The sequence below is a fragment of the Plodia interpunctella genome, chromosome 22, assembly GCF_027563975.2.
Source record: "Plodia interpunctella isolate USDA-ARS_2022_Savannah chromosome 22, ilPloInte3.2, whole genome shotgun sequence".
NCBI classification, from domain to species: Eukaryota; Metazoa; Arthropoda; class Insecta; order Lepidoptera; family Pyralidae; genus Plodia; species Plodia interpunctella.
In genome coordinates, this window is record NC_071315.1 from 2250530 (window position 1) to 2265010 (window position 14481).

Consider the following 14481-nt stretch of genomic DNA (forward strand, 5'->3'; position numbering starts at 1 on the left):
TCTCTGTGCCAAATTTCATCAAATACGGCCCAGGAGTTTTTGAGTTTATTCATTACAAACAGAAAAACATACAAATATTTTATCTTTATAATATTAGTATGCATAGTATGTAGTAGTATGAGCATGAGGATACATTTTTTGTAACATATATTGCGTTTAATCAAATTTAATTTATTAGAATTACAGACTCGATTGAAGGATGATTAATGTTAAACTGAGCGTGTCAGCCGAACTAGAGGAACCTGTAAGGTCAATAGAAATCGCTAGTTGCGCGGTTTATGTTCGATTGAAGAGCGATAATGTTTTACGATTATGCTAATGGTGTTTCCATAAACATACATATTACGTCTTTTTTTGTTTATTTTATTTATTTATATTATACTAAACTTATATCTATAAAAACTAGTACACATGACTTAAATTGATATCAAAATCAAATCATTTATTCAGAAATTAGGCCTTCACAGGCACTTTTGTACGTAATATTCTAAACTAGCTGATGCCTTCACCACGTGGAGGTACTCCCAGCTTATGTTATAATAGTATAGGGTATATATAAGATTAACTTTATTACAGAACTTCCGTTTCAGGAATGTTCGAAATCTTCTATTTTAATACGCCAACCGTTACTGCTCCTCAGGTTGAACAATTTCTTTTAAGACTTAACAGAAAATGCTTATCAGATTGGTTAACTTTTACTAAGACTATTTTTATATATATTATAGAAGAGCTGTTGCTCGCTGCAAAGAAGACATGGGGAATAAAATAGATTTTTGAGAGTGTCAAAATGTTTGTGAATCATGGTTAAAAACGTGGACCAAATGAGTATTTTTATAAATACCTATGTTAAAAATACTCATTAGGCTGATCACCTTTTTTAAGGCGCTTTTGTCATATTTGTTATAGTGTAGCTGGTCTGTTGGAGTTCAACATCACGTGTTCCATATCCTCGATTTTTATAAGTCTATAGAAATAACTCATCAGGCTGAACAACTTTTGTTAAGGCGCTTTTGTCATATTTGTTATAGTGTAGCTGGTCTGTTGGAGTTCAACATCAGGTGTTCCATATCTTCGATTTTTATAAGTCTACAGAAAATGCTCATCAGGCTGACCAACTTTTGTTAAGCCGCTTTTGTCATATGTGTTATAGTGTAGCTGGTCTGTTGGAGTTCATCATCAGGTGTTCCATATCTTCGATTTTTATACGTCATCAGAAAATGCTCATCAGGGCGAACAATTTTTGTTAAGGTGACTTCTATATTTCCTACAGTTTAGCTGGTCTTTATAGGTTCTGCTAGAGCTGTTCCAGTTTCCAAAATAAATTATACTCTATATGTTGACCTGGCTTTATAGCTATACAACAAAAAAAGTTTCATTCAAATCCGTCCAGTAGATTCAGAGATTAGCGTGTCCAAACAAACAGACAGACTTTTTTTTAATTCTTATTCTATTACGGATTCTCTATCGATCTCAATTTTTTTTATTTAAATATCTTCAATGTACAGAAACACTTTTTTTTACTGTTTTATTATATGTATTGATTGATTAAATGATATTTACCAAAGCTACAAACTACTAGCATTTCGGAAAGACCACTGCTGATAAGATATATTCATGTGTCACCACGAGTAAGATTCGGTTCACAGGAAAAGCCATTTCCTATGGTCCACCGTCTCCTACGGTAGTTAATTCATCGTTATTATTAGTTTGTAGTTTTTTTGAGAAATCCTTACATATTATAAAAAGTCCCTCTATCCCGTCTACTTGATTGTCTGTATGATTTAGGATAAACTCAACAACCGACGGACGGAACTTTATACTGTTTTCACCAATAGTGTGTGCTAGTGCGATTCCCGAGCGAACCCGGAACGGACCACTAGTACTATCCTATACCTAACTAATATTATAAATGCGAAAGTAAGTTTGTTTGGGGTATTAAAATCTATCTACTCAACCAATCTTCTTAAAATTTTGCATACGTGTGGTTTAACGTATGGAGAAGGACATCGGTATTTTTATCCCGGGAAAACTGTTCCCGCGGGAAAATTCATATGGGAAAAAGCTAGTATTATATAAATTTTAATCGGAAAAATGCCTGTGAATATCTAATTTCTGATGTTCTATGACTTTGTTACAATAATAGTGGTTTTTCGTTCATCCCCAGGTGTTCCACCTTCGCGACATCCGCTGGGAGAGGCCGCGGTTCCTCTCGAAGTCGTTCCTCGCGTTCGTGACCTTCAACGTGATCAGTTACTCGCTGCTGGCGGCCGAGGTGCTCACCACCAACGTCGCTAACACCTCCGCTGAGAAGAAGGTACCTTTTATATTTTCTTCATTAACCCCCGAAGTCTTGGCGTTATAAAGTTTAACGTGTCTGCGTATTGTCTGTGGCAGAGATATCTTAATGTCGAATATTCTTAGCTGTGTTTGATAAATGTGCGTTCAGCCGTATGGAAATCGTCATGCCAACCACTTCGGAGTCGGGGGTTTCTTGATTTTTTTATATAGATTTTATGTACTTGCAATGATGACCACCGTGGTGTATAGGTCACGACACTCTGTAGCTATCTCCAGGTCTCCATGGTTCCATCGAATTTCAGCGCGGGCAAATTCTAGACCAAATATTTCTGATATTCATCCAAACCAAATATTTCTGGGTGAGTTGCGCCCGTTTCTGTGTTTTGTGTCCATCGGATCCACGATACTAGCTTTATGTAGAGTTAAGTGTTGGTCTTTTATTTATTTTTATTTACAGTGGTCATTAAGTGGAATGAAACATACAAAAACATTTATTGGCGATATAAATAAATTAATGTATGGTTTGCCTCCTCCATTTCACACTCAAAATAATCAATATCAATGAGAGTGCGACTTTCCTCGCGATATTCTTCTTGTAAATGCCACCATTTAATGAAATACATAACTATAGCTTCGCCAGTTTAGATGCCCTCGGGAACACTTTTTTCTTCGTATTAAAACGTGATTGGGATAGTTGAAACAAGATATATATACATGTAATATTTGTTGCAGAGTTTCTACCAGCACGTGTTCAACGGCTGCTACGCGGTGCTCTTGTTCATTGTCGTCATCTTCTTCCTCATCTACGGCGTCGAAGTTTACTTCAAGGTTAGTACCTATAGAGATTGGAAAATTATAATCTCCGTGGTCTAATGGTCACCATGCCGGACTGCTACACTGGAGGTCCCGGGTTCGATCCCTGGTCAAGTCAACATGGAAAATGATCTTTTTCTTATTGACCTGGGTCTTGGATGTTCATCTATTTAAGTATTTGTTATAGAATATAGTATTGTTGAGTTAGTATCCCATAACACAAATTTCTAACTTACTTTGGGGCTATCCCAATCTCTGTGATTTGTCCTTATGTATTTATTTATTTAATCTGTAATATAGAAGTTTAGCTAAGAATTATAGTAGTGTACATTATCTGTCTTCGAATAACACAAATAGTTCTCTGTGCTTTGATATGTCATTTGATATATCTTTAAAAAAAATTTTTTTTAATCAATCGCAAATCGAACTACTGATTCGCCTTTACTGCCCGTGCTTTAAGGTCCATTTTAAATTCATAAAAAACTGATAATGTCGATAGTATGCGAGTATATTGCACCTTAGCTTTGTAAAGACTGAAGACAGCGCTTTTATAATAAAACAAAATAGTAGATACGGCTCGGTTTTTAGCTGGGAGCCCGAGGCAACATACCAATTCGACAGGACATTAAATTTTCTTTCATAGAACAAAACAGCATCATTAAGTGTCTTTGTTGTACCAAATAAAACATACTTGCTTATACAATGATTGTCTACTTACATTGTTATACTTACACTGATAAAAAATTATACATAAATTTATATTGAAAAAATGGTAAGCCCTTCTGACATAATAGGGACCAACAGCCAACACTGTTTGAATGAGTTTCTTTCGGCATTTCTTCTCAGCAGTGGTCGTTCCGAAATGCTACTAGTTTGTAGCTTTGGTAAACATAATTTAATTTAGAATATGACGTGAAAAAGTGAAGGCCTAATTTCTGAATAAATGATTTGATTTTGATTTTGGTGACGATTCTTGATACTTCAAATAGCACTAAAATCCCTATAACACCGCAATGGTTTCCCGTTACAGTCCAATAAGGTTTCAATGTAATTTTCGTCACCTTTTGCGGTGCAGTTATCACCTATTGTTCATTGTAATTGATCTGTGGTGTCATAATATTGTATGCAGATGTTGTTTAGGTATCATGTCAAGCAACACTAGGTGTGGCGTGAATTGGGATGGGTCGCTTACGGATGGACTGGATAAAAAAATAACATATTTTTTTATTGATGCTGCGTTGTGTTTTTTTTTTTGTATTTCAGTAATATTTCAAGTAGGTTTTTCAAATGTTGCCCACAGCTCGCCCGCGGTGTGTTAGACTTGGTCTTTAACTATATCTATTCCAAATTTCATTGAAATCGGCCAAGTGCGGGCGGGAAAGCGTGAACAGACAGACATTAAACGCATTTATAATGTACATGTACATTCTTACATGTACAAGTCTTAAAAATGAATGACAAGAAACAGACAGTTGTGGAAGGATAATACATATGACGTTTAAAATGAGATTTGATAAGGAAGCAAGAAGTACATAATTAGTATGAATGAATATATTATATTAAGTACATGAAGACGTTTGATTTTCCATCTGTTTGTTTGTTTTGACATGTATTTGATTTATGGCGGCGTGTTTAAATTAAGTTACATTTAAATGTCGCTCGTGTCGTGACGTTCGCGTTTGCCTCGGTCAGTGTACACAGATCGTCTAGGACAGCGGTTCCCAAAGTTGACTGGTCCCTCTCATCTGAATAAACGAATAAACTATTGTACAGTCATCATCATCAATGGCCATTTAAACGTTCTCACTGCTGGAGTACAGGCCTTCCTTGGATGAATAAGGAGAACGGGCCATGACCCACCACGATTTCGTTTTTGAGATTCTTCCCTTTATTCTCTGCATAAGGCTGCAACTGTCGCGCGTAAATTCGTGCGAATGCTTCGCTCAATGCCATATTCAAAGGATATATAAATCTAGTATATAATAGCAATAATAATTATTGCTACGAGGGGAGGTCAATAAGTTCGCGGAATGGAGGGGTTGGTGGGGGTAGGTTTACTCGTCCAGGTAGTTACTAGTTGAGCACCTCATTAAGAGTATATATATCAAGTTTGAACGTAATCGGGTCATTAACTTTTGTGTTATCGACCTGTAAACAACTGAATCGGGAAGAAATCAGCCAGTATGGAGAAAATTGAACACCGCGCCGTTATTAAGTTCCTTACCAAGCAAGGAAAATCCGCTCAGATTATTTTTCAAGAGCTGTTGGCTGTTTACGGGGACTCTGCCCCTGGAAAAACCATGGTTTACAAGTGGCATGGTCTTTTCAAATAAGGAAGGGAGTCCATTGAAGATGACCCACGCTCCGGACGGCCAATTGAGGCCACCACATCGGAAATCGTCGAAAAAGTAGAAAAACTTGTATTGGAAGATGCCCGGTTGAAGAAGAAGCAGCTTGCAGCAATGATTGGAGTATCCGAAACCAGTATTTTGAATATTCTACATGATCATCTTGGCATGACTAAGGTCAGTGCAAGATGGGTTCCGAGAATGCTCACGCCACTTCAAAAACGTGAACGTGTCGAGTGTTCTCGTCAGTTTTTGGAGCTCTATGGAGAGAGAAAGGAAGAAATTATGGCCCGGATTGTTACTGGTGATGAAACCTGGGTTCACCACTATGAACCTGAGTCGAAGCAAGAGTCGATGCAGTGGCATAAAAAAGGCACACCTCCTCCAAAGAAGTATAAAGTGACACAATCGGCTGGCAAGATCATGACGACTGTCTTTTGGGATACAGAAGGCATTTTATTGATCGATTACAAAGAACGTGGTGTGACTATAACGGGACAATACTACGCTTCTTTACTGGAAAGATTAAAAGAAGCTATTAAGGAAAAAAGAAGAGGAAAGTTGTCAAAAGGTGTGCTCCTTCTGCACGACAACGCACCCGTTCACACGTGCCATGTTGCGACGGCTGCCATTCACCGATGCGGCTTCGAACAATTGAACCACCCACCCTACAGTCCAGACCTGGCACCCAGTGACTATTATCTATTTCCAAAAATGAAAAAAGAGCTGCGTGGAAAAAAAATGGAGACGATGAAGAAGTGAAGTCGGCAATTTCGGTCTATTTTGACACCAAAGATAAATATTTTTTTTTCGATGGTATAAATAAGTTATTTGAGAGATCTGAAAAATGTATTAGAGTTAAGGGAAAGGAAAAATAGTTTGGTGTTTAATTTCAACCCGCTTCCCCCTTATTCCGCGAACTTTTTGACCTCCCCTCGTATCTCTGTCGCTTGATATTTTTGATGTGCGAAGTGGTAGAATAGAATAGCTTATATTATGAACATTATTATGCACACACAAACCAACACACACAAACATACACTTATGTAAAGGAGACTTAAGACACTAAGGGCAAAACAATAGCACCTGTGGCGTTTTATTATGTCCATTCCAAGGACCTTTTCTGGGATCACTTGATGTCCGTTCCAAACTCGATAATCGTCGACATAATCCATTAATAGTTTGGGAAACACTGGTCTAGTGTTTAGGCACACAGAACACGTCCGCATAGTTAGTATCGTGGTTAACCCACGAAATCTTGTTACTTTGTATTCTAAAAGTATACATATTAATATCTCATAATAATGACATAATTCGTATGGTTTTATTTTAATAAATCTAATTTCCTTATTATTCTAATCACACAACATTATAATGGCAATTTTCTGTTTGCAACATTGTAGCTTGCGAACAAATCTCCACTAATAGTATAAAGAGGAAATGTTTGTATGTAGAGGGTAATTTTCGGAACTACTGAACCGATTTCAAATTTTTTTTATGTCGAATGGAATGTCAGTATAGACAATAGACAACAATAATAAAATTATAAATGCGAAAGTCTATCTGTCTGTTCCGCTATCAAGACTAAACCGATGTACCGATTTTGATGATTCTTGATCTTCTCGGTAGCTTCCTCAGTCGTTAAGTGAAGGAGCCCAGGGTCCGCTTTCCTACTTTGTCTCCTCCAATTGGCATGATCTCCACCCTTAGATGTCCTAGGTCCTTCACACCGACTGATAATATTTTTTTTTGCAATTTCTAGATCATTTTAATTAGATATATAACTGTTTGATTTAACCTTTGTCCAGCAGTGGGATAATAAATGTATATAAAAACATGGTTTGGAGTTTTTTTTTAAATAATTATATATTATTATTATTTTATAATAAATATCGTATATGAATTATCTCACAATCAACAATTATGTTATTATATAAATTAAACGTTAAACAAGATTATGTTATGTCTCAGAAGATGTATGTGTGGTGACACCGGGTATGCTCCACCTGTTTATAATAGCAATGATTCATTCTATAATTTCGAGGACATATCATGTTATGGATACAAATGACAATAATAATAAAACATTCAAACTGATATGAAATTTCTTACTAATTGATCAGTAAAAATCGGAACGCTATATCTATTCTTAAACGACCCATTCGTTTAAGACTAGAGTCTAGCGATCCGATTTTTGCGAAATGGTATTTAGAAAAACACGTGTTATTAATGGTATTTAAAAAAACGCATGACAAAGCTAGAGGCTAACGCCTATAGTGTCATAGGACTAGAGCTTGATTGTTAGGTATACATTTTACTATTATTGATCTTATGTGATGTGAGGATATATATATATATATATGGAGAGATATTATTGATAAAATTTGCGTTTCGAAGGATTAGATTAGATTTTTCACCAAATCATGAAAAATCTCTTTGATTTTGATGCCAATCGTTTCAGCATACGATATTCTAAGATTGTTGGTATTAATATATAACTTTTTTTTTGTTCAATACAAACGGTTAGAGTCAACGAAGTTTTAATTATTAAAATAATGATTTTCTGGTGCGCATAAATTTTAATTTATTGGAAATTTCCAAAAAAGGAAAACCTAAAACTATTTTATGGTGTTAATAACATACAAAAAAATCATTTATTTAGAGCGAGTAGCCGGCGGACTTTCCTCTTAATACCATCGCATATCTTATATTTACATGCAATTACACTATGGTTTTACACTATGGTTAATGTAAAATACCTAACAAAAAACCTCTCATCTTTGCGTGTTCATTCGGAGCTGTGACGCATTTGCAACAAAATCCTAATTTCCGATGTTATTGGCAGCTCCGAGGCGAATTCGTGAAGGAGACCAAGGTGTGCACGATCATATCTCCCCGCGCCGGGCCGTCCACCGCTGCCGAGGGCGATGACGTCCAGGATACGTTGGTCACCAAACAGGTATGTTGAAAATACTGTACGTCGGCGTTAAGACGTAAACAGAGGAATTAATTCAGCCGAAATGGCACGGTCTGGTCTCGATAGCTTAGTGGTCAAGAGCACTGTCCTGGATAGACAGGGGCGTGGGTTCAATTCCCGCTCGATATCTGATTATTATTTTCAATAATAAGTTAAAAGCATGTGTGACATGTATAACAAATCCGTATTTAAAAAGGTACGTTGATTTTATTTATTCTTCCGTTTGAAATATCGTTATTGTACAAACAATATAGTACATTCATAGAAAGTAAATAAACAATAGCGGAATTATCCTATGATTATTAATTTATTTCTCCAAACTAATAGTAAAATAGATAAATAAAATACATTTCTTCCCGCTTTATGTGCTCAACCGATCTTCATGAATTTTACATTCGCGTAGTTTGAAGTACGGAAAAGAGCCGTCCACATGCCACAAAACTTGTTTATACATATACTAGCGGCCCGTCCCAGCTTCGCTCGGGCAAATACATAATAAATCATACCCCTAAACCTTCTTCAGGAATCACTCTAGCCATTGGTGAAAACCGCATGAAAATCCGCGCACTCGTTTCTGAGTTTACCGCGAGCAGACAGACGCGGTAAAGAACTTTGTTGTATAATATGTAAGGAAGTATGGATTGCTGATGATGTGTGTATATTGATTAATATATCAAATGTTTTCCCTAGGGCATCCAAACAGATTTGACGGACAGTGATGGCACGATCGACCCTCGTTCAGTGAACCAGTCGCAACTGCAGCAGTCCAGGGTGGGGCTGGTCAGCCAGGCCTTGATGCTGATACTTATCGCTGGCTTCTTGGCCTCGGAGACGCTCAGCGAGTTCTGGAAAGCCAAGTGAGTTGAAGCTTATAATGATGTCTGTGTCGTTGAGTTGCGTTAATTCAGATAGTATTTAGCGCGGTGGAACGTAAGTTTGGCTGTGATGTACAGTTATATTGAGTGTACAGTCAACAGCTCATCAACCTACCCATATTCATGGCAAACTCCCCGCTATTACCGTGCCATAGAGTTTCATGCATATGCTGTTGACTGTACATTAATTAGTCAAGGGTGGGGTTTGATCATGATATTCTCAGCGAGTTCTGGCTGGCAAGCCTAGTTTAGCTGTATATACTATACTCTGTATATAATATCTATCATATTATATACAGAGTTATTGGTATTTAAAGCAAAACCTAAAGACTACTTGGGTACTTCAAAACAAGCAACGTTTGTTCTACGACTTTTGTCGTAATAAATATTTAAAAAAATAGTTTTTTTAGTTTTAATGTCGTTTCTATAAAACGTTAAATCTATGCGCGATTCCGCTTCATAACGCTACTGTACTGTCTCGTGTTGCTTGGTTATTACATAGAGTTGAGATGTGTAGAATCGTATGTCAGATTGTATTTTTTTTATGAAAAAGAAACTACGAATCACGAAAAGTCGTAGAATAAAAGTTGCTTGTTTTGATGTAAGTACTCAAGTCGTCTTTAGGAGGTTTTGCGTTTGATACTAGTAACCCTGTATATTGCATAATTTACGGAAGAAACTTAAGTTATAGCTTTGGTATTCAAACATAAATTATTTCTTCCAGCCAACCTTTGGGTTGTAGAGTATTTATGTTTCTTCTTCTTCACCTGCGTTTTGGAAGTCGGCAGTAGATTTAGCTTTATGTAAATTTTTGACATAAAAAGTGATGCATTCATCCTAAGTTGAATTTAGTCACTAGGGAAAACTATAACGGTGCTCATTCCACGGGGGTCTTTTTTTTTCTAAGAATGTTGGATTCCAATTTTGAATTTAGTGTCTATGAATTCTCATTCCACAAACTTGGAGTTTTTAAATTTTAACGTTTTTTTTCTAGAGTGCCAGTAGTATCACGCAACTGGCACGACCTAGTGTTCCGCTTGGCGGAGATAGGAGTCGCGCTATGGTTCCCCTGCGTCCTATGGAACTCCATGGCTCCGGAGCGTCTGTGGATACTGAACCCTCGCCGGTTGCTCGCGAGGCAGCTGGACGATGCGAAGCTATCGGACCTGCTTCAACACCATCGAGATGCCAAGGTGAGAGAGCAATATTCTCCCTCTCTATTTATTCCAGTAAATAACTTTCCACGTCGCTGTTTAGTGACAGGTTCGATGCGAAACTATCGGATCTACTGCAGGACCATCGATTGGCCAAGGTGAGAGAGCAATATTCTCCCTCTCTTTTCATTCCAGTGAATCACTTTTTACATCGCTGTTTAGTGGCAAGGACGTTGCGATGCTATGAGATGTAGATCCGTCGATGCAGCACCATCGAGATGTCAAGGAGGGAGAGCAATATTGTTTACCTCTCCTTTCCATAGTGACAAATGTTAAGTATCAAGATGTAATATTTTCGGTAAGAAATAAAAGTAATTGATAAAAATGTGACTGTGGCGCTAGTGTGCGCTAGTGGGCGCTAGTGTGTGTGTGTACATAGAGCCTAAGTTACTAAACAACATCAACTCTACCAGTAAATTATATATACTTTGCGAGATAAGTTTGTGTACTACTTAATTATAATTATTGTAATTATGCACTGTTCATAAGTCAGATAGATAGAGGCACTATAATGTTATCATTATGATATATATATATATAATAAGGTGTTTGGTCGACACAAGGGTAACGTACGTCCACATTCTCAGAAAAATATTTGCATGTGAAAAAACGTCACAACAGGGAGTTAATTAAGATTTTAGATTACGGTAAAATTAGTACAGTATATATATATATATATATATATATATGTATATATATATATATATGTTATGAAATTTGGTACACGGGTATATATATATATATATATATATATATATATATATATATATATATATATATATATATATATACCCGTGTACCAAATTTCATAACAATCCGTCCAGTAGATTTTGCATGAAAGAGTAACTAACATACACACATACATCTTAACAAACTTTCGCATTTTTAATATATATATATATATACTTATATGTTGCTAATAACATTATTAACAACATATTTTTGAAGCAGATATCTTCAACCAATGGAAATAGATATCTGAAATTTTGTTTACACGTTTACGTGAGAAAGCATTCTCACTACAAACACGACCGCTACCAGGATATCGGCCGACGAGGGAACTCCTCAACTGCCAATTGCGTTCAAAGTTGCGGGCGCAGCTAGTTTAATATTATGTGACGTACTTAAGTGCTTTCTTTTTTTTTTATAGCAGCTGGAAGCTCCTGAGCTGTATCAGTGTCCTCGTACATGATATTCTATAGGTGGCTTGGGTCGTTTTGTCGTCAGCGTTTCGGCTAAGCTTCTGAATGTTGGTTAAATATTACGTTGGTTTCTTTTTTTAAAAAAAAAAAAAAAGAACACTTGATTCTTGGGAATTTGTGTGCTTATCTTGTGCGTTTCATGCCGTGGCCTGGTCTTTATTCAAAATGTCCGCACGTTATGATAATGATATATTGTTATCAAATTGCCTCGACATTATGAATATTGTCAATTGGTTGTAATTCGGGTTATTGTTTTGGTTTATCTCGTCGCTTCACACCACGCACTATCTTGTCATGGCTGCCTCAAACAAACCCATGCGCAAACTAACATGCACCTAAGTCCCCAGACATAAGTTTTAGTTTAGCGTGTACCATTCTTTCTTCACAAATTATCCTTGGGTTGTTTCATCACAACATCGTTAATCATAGCTGCCTCTAACAAACCCATGCGCAAACTAACATGCACCTAATTCCCCAGATATAAGTGTTAGTTTAGCGTGTACCACTAATTCTTCACATATTTTCTTATGGCTGGTTCACCATTCCATCGACAATCATGGCTGCTTCTAACAAATGCGCATGCGCAAACTAACATGCACCTAATTTCCCAGATATAAGTGTCAGTTTAGCGTGTACCATTCATTCTTCACAAATTTTCTTTGCTGGTTCGTCATTCCATCGTCAATCATGGCTGCTTCTAACAAATGCGCATGCGCAAACTAACATGCACCTAATTCCCCAGACTTTGGTGTTGTTTTGGCGTGTACCGTTGGTAGAGAAAGCGAGTCTCTTCTTCGCCGTGGTCAGTTACTGGCGCTGGCTGCTGATGAGGGTAGTTCTCGTGACTGTCTTCAGACCGCTGCCCTTGGATAATGTTCAGGTCCCGGTGAGTGATGTTTAGGAAATTCATCACGTTCACCCTTTTAACTTTCTTCCATATCTATCGTTCTATCACATGAACAGATAGGGTTACCAGAAACAAAGCCTTCAGTTTAAATATATATATAAATATTTTTTGTGTATTTTGCGACATTTTTTGTCATCGTATTAAAATTGTGTGTTACCAGTTACATCATATGAACAAATAAGGGTTACCGGAAGGAAAGCTGCCTACAATTTTTTTTTTCAATATCCACAGTTATGCTAATTATGTGTTACGGATAAAAATAATTGCACTTTTACCTAAAATAAAAGGGTAAGAATTGTATACATATATTATATATATATTTACAAAAGTCCCTGCAGTACGTTGTCTTGAGGTAGCGAGCCCAGAAGGCTGACAGCATTACCACGTTGAATGGCAATACTTATTCTCTGGGCGAAATATATGCAAGACACCTGTTGCTTACATATGTATATCAACAGGTGTAAATTCTGTAATTTCATTAAGATTAGCTATATAAAATATTTTTTTCTTACAACTATAATGTATTAATTAAGTACATAAATTAAAAATAAAAACAAATTCGTGTTAAGTCCCGTTGGTGCAAAAAGTTGCTGATTGTACTCTGTGCTTAATCTAGCTCAAGTAATCTGGCTATCGCATCCTGTTATGTACACCTTAATAAATAAATAAATAAATTCATCAACTTGGACAGAACGTGGAGACGGACTCCCTGGTGGGCAGCGTGGGTTCAGGTCGTGACTGCTGGATCTGCTACGACGGGTCGCGACCGGAGCCCCTCATCCGGCCTTGCCGGTGCACTGGCGACGTCTCCGCGGTGCACCACGACTGCCTCCGGCGGTGGCTGGTCGAGGTAACTCGTTGTTATTAAATTTTTTTAACCCCCAACGCAAAAAGAGGCGTGTTATAAGTTTGACCGCTAAGTGTCTGTTTGTGTACGTGGTACCGTAGCTCATCAGACCGTAGAACAGACAGATGCGGGTAGAGGACTTTGTAACTTTGTCATAATATGTAAGGACTAGCATATATGTTTTTCAGTTGGCTACTCGATTGGGTAAAAAATAATAATATAGGTATTTAAATAACCAAATATAATAATGAAATGTCTATTAAACAGTTTTATCGCTTACGAGATTTACTATTCGAGTGTATTAGTGATGCTTACTATACTGAAATATAACACATTTTTTTTCATAAATAATAATGATGTTTTTTTTAATTACAGAGCGCGGCGACACCTGACGGTCTCAAATGCAAAGTATGCAACACTCCATATATCGTTCAGGAGACCAACAGGTTAGTTGTTATTGTAAATAATCCGTTGACTGTAGCTCCGCGTATGCTGTATTTTGATCTCATTTCATTAACTATATCTATTTCAAATGTCATCGAAATCGGCCCAGCGGTTTAGATGTGAAAGCGTGACAGACAAGACTTTCGCTTTTCAAATCAATATTATTTTTAGTTTGTATAAAGCCGGTGCAAACTGAATAAGTACTTTTTTCTTTTTAAATTTTTGTTTCAACGTGTGCCGAAAAAATCGTGTTCGTACAGGAGTGAAAAAACCGTTGAGGAGTGAAGAAGAAGAGAAAAATGGAATTCATAATATGATCTAATGTAAACATGTACGGGAGGGAGTTGATCGATATATCGTGTCCAGGGTGGAATGGGAGCGCGGGTTCACATGCGCACACTGGGCGCGCACGGCGCTGGCGGTGGCGTGCACGTGCGGCGCCGGCGCGGCCGCGTGGCTGCTCGTGCAGCTCTTCCAGTCCCCCGTCGTGCGCGTGCTGGCCGCCGGCGCCGCCTTACTCGTCTGCTACGTCGCTGTCAGGTGACTCTAGGTGTAT

General features: G+C 37.3%; 1 protein-coding gene across 4 annotated transcripts in view; it reads left to right on the forward strand.

The window, feature by feature from the left end:
* Positions 1-14481, forward strand: part of LOC128679923 (uncharacterized protein) — a 58940-nt gene that overhangs the window by 40179 nt on the left and 4280 nt on the right. For 3 of the 4 annotated variants that reach the window (XM_053762433.2, XM_053762434.1, XM_053762435.1), the window contains exons 5-13: positions 2165-2314; positions 3031-3126; positions 8305-8418; positions 9127-9293; positions 10306-10504; positions 12470-12613; positions 13326-13484; positions 13857-13927; positions 14292-14465. In XM_053762433.2, coding sequence (XP_053618408.1) covers positions 2165-2314; positions 3031-3126; positions 8305-8418; positions 9127-9293; positions 10306-10504; positions 12470-12613; positions 13326-13484; positions 13857-13927; positions 14292-14465 — 1274 coding nt within the window. The remainder of the gene's footprint in view (positions 1-2164; positions 2315-3030; positions 3127-8304; positions 8419-9126; positions 9294-10305; positions 10505-12469; positions 12614-13325; positions 13485-13856; positions 13928-14291; positions 14466-14481) is intronic. The other variant, XM_053762436.2, reaches the window with a different exon arrangement.